The sequence below is a fragment of the Erythrolamprus reginae genome, chromosome 2 (genome assembly GCF_031021105.1).
Source record: "Erythrolamprus reginae isolate rEryReg1 chromosome 2, rEryReg1.hap1, whole genome shotgun sequence".
Lineage (NCBI taxonomy): Eukaryota > Metazoa > Chordata > Lepidosauria > Squamata > Dipsadidae > Erythrolamprus > Erythrolamprus reginae.
Genome location: NC_091951.1, coordinates 332,115,198 through 332,128,809, shown reverse-complemented (window position 1 = coordinate 332,128,809; position 13,612 = coordinate 332,115,198). Strand labels below are relative to the sequence as shown.

Below are 13,612 nucleotides of genomic sequence, written 5' to 3'. Positions count from 1 at the left end.
GAAACTAAATAAGGAGAGAAGCAACTTAGAACTAAGGAGAAATTTCCTGTCAGTTAGAACAATTAATCGGTTGAACAGCTTGCCTCCAAAAGTTATGAATGCTGAAACAAAAGAAGTTTTAAAGAAGATGTTGGATAACCATTTGTTTGAAGTCTGGGGTTTCCTGCCTAGGCAGGGGGTTGGACTAGACATCCAAGGTCCCTTCCAACTCTGTTATTTTCATTATCATTATTATTATTTTCTGGGGTCACGTGATCATCTTTTGCAACCTTCCCATCTGTCTTTGAACAAGCAAAGTTAGTGGGGGAAGCCAAATTTGTTTATTAACCCTATGATTCACTTAACAACTGCAGTGATTTGCTTAACTGTGGCAAAAAGGTCATAAAATGGGGTACAACTCACTTAACAATTGCCTTCCGCACTTGGACTCAATTTTGGTTGTAGGTTGAGGTCTATCTGTATAGTTCTGATTGAGAAATAAATGTCATTTATAAGTAATTACGATTCAATAAATAAATTCCATTAGTATTCTGCTAGTGAAATGGGGACTACTGAGGTTTTTTTACTTCCTCTATTTTTGGAATATGAGTCTTTCTGCAATAGACTGAGTATATCCAGAACTTTTCCTTTGGCAGTGAGAAACTGCTATTTTTCTACATGTGACCCATATATTAGTTCTTCATCACTTCAGGACCATTTGGAACTTTCTTGCCCAATGTTCTGGTGGAACCATGCCTACAGTTGTACCATGTGACTAGATTTTGGGTCCTACTGATCAGGTTTTTTAAAAGTGCCATAGTATCAACATATTCTTGATAAATAAAATTTCTTTAACTACTTGTTGACAAGATAGAAAAATGTTGGATAGACAACAACACAAGATAGATTCTTAACAGGCTGACCAACGACATTTAAAGTGTAGTCATCAATGGAATTTTATCTACATGAAGGAAAGTATGCAATAGGAATCTGTCTGAGGCCCAATACTCAACATTTTCATAAATGACTTAGTAATTCTCTATATTCCTTGATTCTACCATTCAATTTGTTCTGGACTTTCTGTTCTATCTTCATGGGATTCTTCATTAGCTGCTAGTTTATATACTGATTTTTATGTTTAGGCTCCTCCACATTTCCCTTGTATCTGTCTCTTATTTACTACAAGTCTTCTTATTTATTACAAGTAGTCCTGGACTTACAATCATTTGTTTAGTGACTGTTTGAAGTTACAATAGCACTGAAAAAAGTGACTTATGACATTTTTCACAGTTGTGACTTGTAGCATCACTGTGATCACATGATTAGAATTGAGACACTTGGCAACTGGCATGTATTTATGACAATTGCACTGTCCTTGATTCATGTGATCACCATTTGTAACCTTTGTTACAAAACCAGATCCAACATTAGGGTCTGGCTCTTGTGAAGGAAGGAACTTTATAGAAGACAAGTGCTATGACAGAAAACATCGATCTATTTAACATTTATTAGCTGCATGAGACCTGGAACAAGTCTATCTTACAAGTCAGACTGTGTAGAACAGGTAGAAACAACCAAGGAGAGGAGACTTCATGAGTTGGGACGGAAATAACTCAGTCCCAACTCATGAAGGGCTGTAAATATGAAAAACATCACCTTGATTTACATCTGGAAACATACCAATAACCAGTGCAACTGTAGTGTCAGATACACTGAGTAGATCCCTGGCACCAGAAGGTGCAAACACCCCAAAGCTTCTCAGTCTTGTTTAGGTTGAACCCCGGGAAAATTAGGAATTGGATAGAAAGAGTGAAAGTAGGACCTTGTTATATCATCCTACTCTCATTAGGATTGGTAGTTTGGTTAGTATTTTATTGTAATTATATGCACACTTTGCAATAGAATATTTTGTTTATTTTAGTTTTAAATATTGGTTTTATTGATTGTTGTGAACGAATTTTTTTGAATGAATTTTTGGAACTTAGGATCTTTTCTTTTTGTTGGCATAGCAATTTAGTAAAGAATTGTTACTACTATTTTCATGTCAGTTTCAACCTGAATTCCTATTATTTAGTTAACAGCTCCTCTTCATTCATGGTTATTGAATCTTGGAGGGGAAATTGCGGACATGCTTTAAGATTTATTCATCTGAATTGCCCTCTTTACCATAGGCATAACCTTCCCCTTTGCCCACCTCAAGATCAGCAAGAGTGAAGCTCCTTACATTCTCTAATTCATTTGCTGAATATTTTCCTAACAACAACAATCTAGTGAAGTAGGTTGGTTTGAGAGAATATGAGTGGCCCCAAATCAATGACCTTGCGTGCCCGAAAGTGAATCTGTGACTTGATCCTTAAGGATAGCACTAAATCTCCCAATAGGTTCTATGTGATTTTCAGAGATATACTGTATATCATTGATCTGCTTGATATTCAACCTTTCATAATCTTAGTCCATGGAATTATATTCCCTAGAACAACTCAAGAAATCATAACACACATTGACCTTTCCCATATTCTGGAATTTCATTAATTAAATATGCTTTGGTCTGATTGCATGACATATAACTTTTTGAAATACTAACCTTTCATATTCAAGATTTTTTGTCTCCTTCAAGATGTTCACATATGTGTTATAGCCTATCATGTTTTCTCTCCATCATTTTTCATTTGGTGGGGTTTTTTTTTAAGGACTTGAAGATTACAAAGATTTTAGCCTTTGCCTCTAGGACCTGCTGTCTGTATTGATTTTCCAATGGAGCTTGTGTTCTGAACCTGATTATTTTGTTTCTAAAGCCTCTTTGGTCTATTTGACATCTTATTATCATTTCACTTGATGTTAAATTTGAAGATAATGATACTTTTCTTTATTTTTCTTCTATATGAATAGTGTGTCTAGTGTTCCTCCATCAATAAGGTACAATTTTCCTTTTAAATAACTGACTTTTAGTTGCATAATCTCATGGTATTTCATCAGAAAGCTCAAGCTGTTCTATTCAGTCCATAGAGCATCTTATCTTCTAGATCTATTACAAGACATATTCCTTTATTCCTTTTCAGATTTTCTGATTCGTAAGGACAGTCGATACACACAGAGGAGTTTAAGCTCTATTGCTTATGTGATTCCATATGCTTCAGGCGTTTTCAATTTCTTCCCTAATAAGAATCAACCTGTGTGGTTTTCCAACTGCTATTTAAAGGCTACAACTTCACTTATTTGTTCTGTCCGTTTTTGGATGTATCTTCTATAGGATTAGTACCTCTATTTCACTTTTCCAGGTATGGACATAATACATCTACTCCTCTCAGTTCAGCCTTAAGTCAAAGAATTCTACTAGTGGCTGATTTCAGAAAATCTCTCTGGAAATGTTCTCTCTGCTTGTTCTCACCACTGATACATCCATGTCCAGGTGAGATGCTCACCTCTGAACAGCCTGCATCTGAGGTGCTTGGTCAAAGCATAAAACATTGCAACACTTCAGTGAGCTTGAGCTCCTTGAAGTTCAGATTACACTGGCAGCTTTTTAAGGTCAGATTTCCATGTTAGAAGTCCCTTGATAAATATATACAAGATGACACAAAGCCTGGCCCTCTTTTTTCCATCTTACAGCATTGATGTATCTGACATTTCCTCTTCATCTTGGCAATTCATGTGCCTGAAAACAAGAACATGTTCACCATGAATTACAACTCTGCTAGAATAGTGACTCACAAATGGAAACTGAGTTGATGATGACCATTACCAGATACCAATTGGTCAACCGGTTTACAAATTGAGATGAGTCGTGTGTAATATTTTGGGGCTAAGGAAATCTCTAGACTCTTGGTAATCCATTTTTTCTTGGAATGGTCCAGTTTTAGACATGTCTGTCCATTCTCCTGCTGATCAGAATCCTAACAAAGATAAAAAGAGATTAACCTGCCATAACGTCATCATACCATGATGGCATTGGTAGCCATGGCTCACCATTTCCTTCATCTTGTTTCTACAATTCCCATTGCCTTCTCAAACTCCTCTTGTTGCATTGGGGCAACATTTTCATTTAGTTCTTGAGATATAGGAAATAATCTATTCTATTCCTTCTTTCTATTCTGATACGTGGAAATTCTTTGTGGAAATAGCAATTTCATACCATGAAATTTCACATCCATTGTTTTTTGTCTTACTTGTGTTTGGAAGAGCAAAGTTTGGTTGTAACTTACCTTGTTTCTTTTTTCTAATCCTTTTGTAAAGTATTTCATGAATACAAATCAAATAAATAAATAAATAAATAAATAAATAAATAAATAAATAAATGTTTATTATATTTTTCTTTTTTTTCCCTGTACTCCCATATATTTTACAATACCTCATTGTGTCTTCATAATATCTTTCCATGGCTATCACCAATATTCTCCTGCCATGAAATGTCGTCTTTCTAGTAACTGTGATATCAGCTTGCGCAACTGGGAGAATTGTTTGACTAATGAAGAAACCTTCTATATTATATTTAGAAAAAAATAGATTTTTTTTTTGCTCAGATATTTCTTTTTTTCTGAATGAATGTATCATATTCACTGTCGGAAATGATCACTCCATACTTTAGATGATTGTTATGCTCTTGCTTTGTACCTGGACTATATGGCACAATTCTTGTAATGGGCCTCCATTCCACTTTGGAACTTGTCTTCTAGACATGAATCTGTTTAGTCACTGATAGGTGTGGATCACAAGATCATGATGGTGGAGAATTGGTTACTTGTAACTGAGTTACAAGTGGTCATTTGGGAATTCAGAATTCAGAAAATCCACTTCTCATTCCTTGTGGTCTTAGATGACCCCATTGTTCCTTTGGACTTTCTGTGTTAGAATTAGGAAGTGAAGCATTTTTGTGACATAATATTGTCCCCAAACAATTCTGTAAGCACTAGAATAGAATAACAGAGTTGGAAGGGACATTGGAGGTCTTCTAGTCCATCCCCCTACTCAGGCACAAAACCCTAAACCATTTCAGATAGATGTCCAATCTCTTCTTAAAAACTTCCAATGTTGGAGAATTCACAACTTCTGGAGGTACATGCTTAGCTCTGGCTCAAAACCTGTGTATGAGTTTACAGGTGTTCCCTTGAAGAATTGTAGTTATAGACAAAATAAATTTCTTGTAAAAGGAAATTGAATTATGTTAGATTTAGCCTAGTCACTCCTTTCTATACAAATGTTTGTTAAACTCAGAAATCGAATAAAATCAAATAATGTTGCTGATTATGTTTTTAAAAGCCGCAATACAGGACAGATATTGGAAGGGCAACCCAAATTCCTGTCTTCCAGTAGAGGTCCTCTGTTATACTTCAACAATATATGAGATTAAATCTGAGCAGAGGGTACTTTTTACTATACTTAAACTCTGAAACTTGTTTTAAGATACACATGCCTTTTCTGTTAACAAGTAATTGCTGTTTTCTGCTTCAGAGGAAGCTTTGGTGTATAATCCTTTATTTTAACTAGTTATTTTTATTTAACCTTTAAAATGATTGCTATTGTATTTTTCTACTGGTTACTTTTATATATTGGCGTTGAATATGCAGATATTTTACTTTTCTGTTTATTGTATGTTACCTCAAAAATTAGCAGAATAGAAATATTTTAAATATATATTATATATCACTACCAAATGGCAGAGGATTATTACTTGACTCATTTAACTGATAAATTAAATCTTTTTATTTTTTTATTATTTGGATTATTTTAATTTCCAACTTCAACAGTTCCCAAGATTATAATGTAGTTTGTGTTTAATATACTTCGCATTTTCATTTTTTTAATCAGATGTGGTAGCAAGCAAGGTGAAGAGGATTATAGACCACTTTTTGAGAACTTTGTTCAAGATCTTCTTTCTACTGTCAATAAACCAGAATGGCCAGCTGCAGAATTGCTACTTAGTTTACTGGGAAGATTACTGGTAAGTATATGGAATTTTTAAAAAGATGTTTGAACTTTAACAAAGACTTATTCTTCATCACAACTTAATATATCATTCTGAACCTCAGATTGTTTTTAGTGAGAAACTCAGTCTCAGTGTCCATTCTTATAGGTGCAACTTCTACTTTTTTCTTAATTTTGAACAATTGTCTTAGCAGCCCCAGCTCCCAGAATATCTATAATCATTCCTCAAATTTAAGGAAAGTTGGTTTTGTGAATGCATAGATAAACACTCATAGAATAATAACAACGGGTAAATTAAAGGGTCAATGTTTAGGAATTTATTTAACAAAAATTATTAAAGTTATTTACCCAGTTGTAAATAATATAAGAACCAATATTTCTAGTTGGAAAACCCCCAAAATTAATCTTGCTTGGGAAGAATAGTATGAGAATTAACTTATTATACTTGACTGATAAAGTATTAGTGAAATACAAGATCAAAGACTCCATCATTAAATAGGTGCAGAAAGGGTATGTAACAATAGGTCTTTAAGTTAATGTTAAATTTACTTCATAGAAACATATGTTTCTATGTGTATGTTTCTATGTAACCAAATGCCCAATTTTTAAAAATAATTTATGTTAGAATTTATGTTACCGCTTGCGGAAAGAGGTAAAGACCTGGCTTTTCTGACAGGCCTGATCCTATGGTGGTAATGCCATGAATGGTATGCAGGGATTTAATTGTTGTATTGTAAATTGTTTTTAAACTGTTTTTAGAGGTTTTAGTACTATTATTGATGTTTTATATTTTTGCTGTTAGCCACCTAGAGTCCTTAGGGGGTTGGGCAGCATAGAAATTGAAGAAATAAATTGAACTGAAGAATTAAATATTAGAAAATCTTGAAAGTTGAACTGCCCCTGCAGCTTCATTTTTATTAAATGTTACTGAAAATATTTTTATTATATTTCATTTACTTATCCTGAACTAGCGTCCTATATTTTAGCAGTGATAAGAATCTTAATATTTCTCATTGAAAAAGGTGTTTGCGCTCTTCCTTGGTAGAATGGTTAAACTACATTATGGAACAATGCTTTGAGATCTAAAATAATGTCATATTTTAAAAATAAACGTGATGTGCAATTCAATCTTAATTGGAAAGCATATCTTTAAATTTTTATGTTTATAGTTTATTTCAGTTTTATAATCAACTAGAATCCTAGCATTGATTAATTTGTTATGAACATGTAATCAATTAGATTACACTCTTTAAAAAATGCATCAAGATACAAACTTCATTTAGAGTAGCATTTGTACAAGTAATTAAAAAAGATGTTTACTTTTTAAAGTTTTCTAACTGTGCTTGTGCTTATGTGCAATCGGGACATGGGTGTATAATCTTGTAAAGCTGCTTTTTACCATATTTTTTTGGAAAAGATCAGACAATATACAAAGCATATTGAGTGATAGAAAATGGGTGTGACAAAAGTGTTGTGTTTTGTTAGGTTCATCAATTCAGTAATAAATCAACAGAGATGGCTTTGAGAGTGGCATCACTTGACTATCTTGGAACTGTAGCAGCACGATTGAGAAAAGATGCAGTTACTAGCAAAATGGATCAAGGATCTATAGCTCGAATTTTAAAACAGGTTTGATGCTTTTCTTGAATAATGTTTGAAAAATAATTATCGTAATTAAAATATTTTACTAAAATGTGAAATAAAAAGTAGACTGAACAAATTATTTTGTACTTGTATTATTCCAACACATCCATGTTGTTTAATTATGCTTAGTAGAGAATTTTAATATTTCTTATTTCAATTAATTTAACAGTAATAATATTGAGAGGAGAGCCAGTTTAGTTAAGGCATCAAGTTAGAAATCAGAAAATTTTGAATATTGATTTTTTTCGGGTGCCTTTAAAGTCATTCTTGACTTCTGTCAGCTGTCTGGACAAGTTTCTGCAGTTTTCTTGGCAAGATTTTAGAAATAACTTGCCATTGCCTCCTTCATAGGACTGAAAGAAAGTGACTGGTCTAAGATCACCCATCTGTCTTTGCCATCTCTTTAGCTCATTTCAACCTTCTTTTCCCCTTTGTGAAAAATCAGGATGTGGAAAGAATCTACCTATTTTCTACCAACTCACTTCTGTGATCAGGTTGATAGGTTTTGTTCATTCCATCATAATATAACTTTGTTAAATAGTTGGAGTTTTTCTCTGATTCTTTAAATATGGGAAAATAGATTGAATTCATGGATGTTTGTTCTCAATTGGAAATTAATTTTTTAGGGCGACTGTAGTCCTGGATCAAGACTAATTTTGAGTACTTGAACAAAAATGAATTAGTATTGCATTCTGATATCTCATTTCTATCACTGATTAAAATTATAAATGTATTGTATTCTATACAGCCAGAAATTTCTTATGTAGATAAGATTTTTATAAGCTATAATGCTTATGTTCAGTAAGCAATTTTCTTCAGGTAGTCCAATTATGTATATTATCTACTTCTGTTATGAATTGTTGAAACAACCATCAACAGAATTATTTTATAAGGTTAGCTGCAATATTTGCCAATGTCCTCTTTCCAAACTTGAAGATTCATCAACTATTAGTAGCATTTCTTTGAGCATGGATAATGGAAAGAGAGGGAAGATTCATTTCTAACTATATTGACAAATTATTTCAAAAGAGGTGAAATGCAGGTTGCAAATTTGTACTCGTGTCAGAAGCACTATGGCTCTTTCTGGTTGAAAAGATTAGCGAGTGACATCACTGTTGGTCAGGGGATTCCCAATTCGGGGCTCCTTTTATGTCCCAGGTGGGAGCTGGAATACAGGAGCTCACCCTGCCCCACAGCAGCACTTGGAGTCTTGAACACAGGATTGCTAACCTCCAATCTAGCATCCTAACCATAAGAGCCGCCAATAAGTCTTATTCATTCTGATGTTGGGAAGAATGTCAAAAGTACATTTCTATGTTTTATAGGTCTCAGGAGGTGAAGATGAAATCCAACAGTTGCAAAAGGCATTATTAGATTATTTGGAAGAAAATACAGAAACTGATTCAACGTTAGTGGTAGGTTGTTAGAATAAAAGTTGGTTTAAATTTTTTTCTCCTCAATAAAATTAGGTAGCGAGTGTTTAGATTCATATGTTCTGCCATTTGGTTTCACTTAAAAGGAGGCTGGTATTTTCCTTTCACACTGCTCCTTACTATAGCCTCAGACAATCCATTTTGATGGCCTTGGGTCTACTGTGTCTACTTTTGAGTCTACTGTGAAGGAGACTTCAGTCATTTATTATTTTTCATTTATTTTGATTATTTATATCCCACCTTCATTATTTATGCAAATAACCCAAGGTGCCAAACATATTACACCTTCCTCCTCCTATTTTTCCCCACAATAACAACCCTGTGTGATGAATTGGACTGAGAGCCCATCCAGTTGATTTTCACAGATAAGGCAGGACTTAATAATTCAAGCTCATTTCTTGATTGTCCTGATTATTTGCATAGTCCTAAAGGTAACATTCAATTATAAAATTGCATACTTTTAAAGCTATTTCAAAATAACTCTCAGATTGCAAATATCTGATTATATTACTTAGAATAAAATTAAGATTTTGGCATTTCTGTTTATAGCATCATTTTCGGATCTTTTTCACTTTTGTTTCACTGTATTTGCTATGTTTGAGATTCTACTGACACTTCAGTAAATTGTATGTATTTATATTTTTTATTTGTTTAACCCTGCTGTTGTGTTTGCATTTACTATACACTTGTACTGTTTTAGGTATAACAAAATGTAACAATCAGCATGTAGGAAAAAGTAAACAAAACGGAAAAAACCCCCACACTCATAGTTAGAACCCCTTACTATTAATTACTAAAGTCAATTAATCACAAGTTTCAGATCCGCATGACAAATAATCTACAGGGTCTCAAATTTCATTTTGGGTCATATAGACCCGAGCACAGGAGCAGGGTTAATTTTGTAAAATAATAATAAAAATACAATACAGGTAGTACTTGACATATTATCGCAGTTGGGACTGGAATCTCAATGGCTAGCTGAAGACGACATTAAGCAAGACACTCATATGACTGCTTTGCTCAACTACCTCAATCCTAGCTCTCCCAGTTGCAGTTGTTAAGCAATTGTGGGTTGTTAAGTGGAATGCTGGAGAAATGGCCCTTTCCCTGTTGCACAACACCAGAGTGACATGAGCCTGGTTTCACTTACATTTACCTTTTTCAGTTTCAGCTAGTCCCATGATGGCAAACCTATGGCACATGTGCCACAGGTGGCAAATGGAGCCATCTCTGCAGGCATATAAGCCACTGACCAGCTAAGCTCCACTGCACGTGCATGTGCCTCCTGCCGACCAGCTGGTTTTCGGGTCAGACACACGTATGCTTTCTCATCAATTTCTGCAGCTCTTGCCTTCCCAGATCTCTGGAGATTCAACTCCAGTGCTGTTTGGGCATGCAAGGCTCCGCCGTCACTCCGTTTGGGGAAAGGAAATGTTCCACCCCTCAGCTCTGTTTGAGGAAGGGAAGCTTTCCCCTCCTCCCAGCTCCGTTTGGGGACAGGAGGCTTTCCCCCATCCCATCGCTGTTTTGAGATGTGAGGTCAAAACAGGGGAAGTCACTCGCACATGGGTGGGAGGATCATGCGCACATGCAGGGGGCGGGACATGCAGGAAGGGCATTGCATTATGGGTGTGGGTACTTGCGCAACTGGGGCAGTGCATGCGCACACACTTTCAGCACCAGAGGGAAAAAAAGGTTTGCCATCACTGGCCTAGCCAATGCGAGACATGGCCACAAGTGAGCCACATTCTAATGATTATTGGAAGGCTCCTTCTCCAAGTTGTATGATTTGGAGAAAGGGCCTCCAAAATAATCATAACTACCAACTTATGAGGAGTACACTGATGATGTTACTGTCAGCGCCCCAAATAGCATCTGAGAAATAAATTCACTAGCTTCCTAGTCTTCCTAGGACTAGAAAGCTAGCAAACATCATCATTCTGAAGGCTAGAAATCTTTCTACATTGTCACTCACTAGCATTCCAGCACTCTTCCTTCCTTATGCACAAGAGAATGCCTCTGCTGGGCTACAGAAATGGAGCTCAGATCTTTATGGAATACTTCACAACTGGTTATAAGTGCACATGAAATGTGGGCAGCACTACATTTTAGATGAGCTGTGTTGGCACAGTGCTTAGAGTGCAGTACTGCAGGCTACTTCTGCTGATCACCAGCTGCCAACAGTTTGGCAAATCGAATCTCACCAGGCTCAAGGTTGACTCAGCCTTCCATCCTTCCGAGGTCGGTAAAATGAGAACCCAGTTTGTTAGGGACAATATGCTGACTCTGTAAACGGCTTAGGGAGCTTTAAAGCACTATGAAGTGGACCTAAGTGAGGTCCAAGCCTGTCATAACTTTGAGTCATCATATAACTGTCAAAAATCAAGAACTACCTGTATGATACATAATTCTGCTTTTCTTGTAAAAAGTTCCAATTCAGTAATTATAGAAATTTGCCTTGTTTCCAATGAGCACTAGTCCATTTCATGCAGTGAAATTTTACAGCAGATTTTTCCAGTGTAGATTTTTTTCAGATTGAGACTTCCATCTTTCCTCACCAGTGGCTGTGCTGGCTGAGACTGATTGAAGGTGGCCTATAATATCTGGATGTAGATACAGGTAGTCTTTAACCTAAGGACTGTAATTGAACCTGGAATTATAATTGTAATTTGTGATGATCATTAAGCAGATCAACACATGACTGTGCCTGATTTTACAACCTCCTTTGCTGTGTTTATTAAGCAAACACGGCAATCATTAACCATTTTCTTCAATGGGTGTTTTTTACTAGAAACAAAATAATTGCTTGAAACCGACAAAACTGCTGAAAACAGCCATAAATACAAACCGGTTGTCAAGCACTCAAAATTTGATATAGCTTGGGTAGCAATGCTGCTATTAGAACTACAGAACTCGGTGATAAAAAGTGCTGAGCAGATCCATCATAATTTTGAATGGTCACTAGATGTAGATTACCTGTATCTGCATTAACTGGTAGTAGCTCTCTTGACTTATATTAGTATTTTTAAACCAGTATATAATTGTTAGAGAAATTTATAGCCCAGTTTTCTTTTCCCATAACATAAAATTCAACTTGGCTTATGTAAGTTAAATGCACATACATACATGCATATGCATACATTTAATCTAAAAATATTGGAAACATTTTTTAATTGAATGGCCTCTGACTTTTTTCTTTCTTCCTATTCATGGTCCTATTATACCAGTTTTCTCGGAAATTTTATATAGCTCAGTGGTTTCGGGATACTACTATGGAGACTGAGAAAGCAATGAAGTCTCAGAAGGATGAAGATTCATCTGAAGGAACTCATCATTCAAAAGAGGTTGAGACAACAGGACAAATTATGCACCGAGCAGAAAGTCGCAAAAAATTCCTTCGAAAAATCATTAAAACAGCACCATCTCAGTTCAGTACATTAAAGTGAGTTTTCTGGACTTCAGAAAAAACAGATTTATTTATTTTAAGACCCTATTTGGCTTTCTTTTGTTGGTGTATTTTTGTCTTATATTCTAAAGTAACTATATGCAACTTTGTTACAGGATAAATTCTGATACTGTGGACTATGAAGATGCTTGCTTGGTCGTACGTTATTTGGCCTCTATGAGGCCGTTCGCCCAGAGCTTCGATATTTATTTGACACAGGTAAACTTTGCTGGAAGTTTTATTAAAGGAGGATTGTTTCTTGATTCTAAGCACTTATGCAGTAATGTGCAATATTTGTTCATTGTTGATCTTAAGTATTTAATAGGCTGTGATTACACCACATGTTTCCATGGTCCTTTTTATGAGTTACAAGAACATTTTAATTTTGCATGCCTTTCAAACCTTCTTAAAATGTAATTCATTCTATATATGAGATAATTGTGAAATCATTGTCTTGAAAGGAAAAGGGAGGATAATACCTTTTCATGAACTTCATCTTTATTTATTTGCATTTATTATTAGGGATGTGAGCAGTATCTTGTTTGCTATTGTTACAGCACTGTCATAAATATAATCCAAATTTAACAAAGTGATTGTGCATATTTCTTGGAGAATGAATTACCAGACATTGACAACCAATATTTGTCCCCATGTGGACTCTATTTAATCAGTTTATACACCTGCCAAACTTGATTGAGATTTTGGGCATTGAATTTAAGTGAAGAAAAAATAACTGAATCAAAAGGGAAAAATATAATACAGTTGAGGTCAACCATAATCATTCTCTTAACCTTTAGAGCAGCCAACCTTTCCTGCTCTGTGGACCGGCAGTGGCCAGGGGAGGGGGAAGAGGGGATGCTTTCACCTTCACATACACTGCTTACACAAATGCAGCTTTGTGTACTTTCCCGTCGCTTGTGTGGCCCAGTTTTAAATGGGTCTGCAAGCTAGAACTAGGCCACAGACCAAGGTTTGGGGACCCCTGTGTTAGAGCGTATTACAACGTTCTCCAATGCTCAGAGTAAAAGTCATGTTTTCAAAGTCTAGTAAAAGGCCATCAGAATTACAATCCATTGTATCCTATTCCATAGGGCAGATCCCATAACAAGAAGGCATGCATCCTACATCTCATCATGTGGTGTTGCTTCATAGAAAAGACTTAAAGCATGTCAACTCTATTAGATCTTAT

General features: G+C 35.4%; 1 protein-coding gene across 2 annotated transcripts in view; it reads left to right on the top strand.

The window, feature by feature from the left end:
- The window catches only part of NIPBL (NIPBL cohesin loading factor), an 80,905-nt gene that overhangs the window by 31,230 nt on the left and 36,063 nt on the right, over positions 1–13,612 (top strand). For both annotated transcript variants that reach the window (XM_070743433.1, XM_070743434.1), the window contains exons 15-19: positions 5,785–5,917; positions 7,387–7,530; positions 8,871–8,960; positions 12,206–12,420; positions 12,540–12,642. In XM_070743433.1, coding sequence (XP_070599534.1) covers positions 5,785–5,917; positions 7,387–7,530; positions 8,871–8,960; positions 12,206–12,420; positions 12,540–12,642 — 685 coding nt within the window. The remainder of the gene's footprint in view (positions 1–5,784; positions 5,918–7,386; positions 7,531–8,870; positions 8,961–12,205; positions 12,421–12,539; positions 12,643–13,612) is intronic.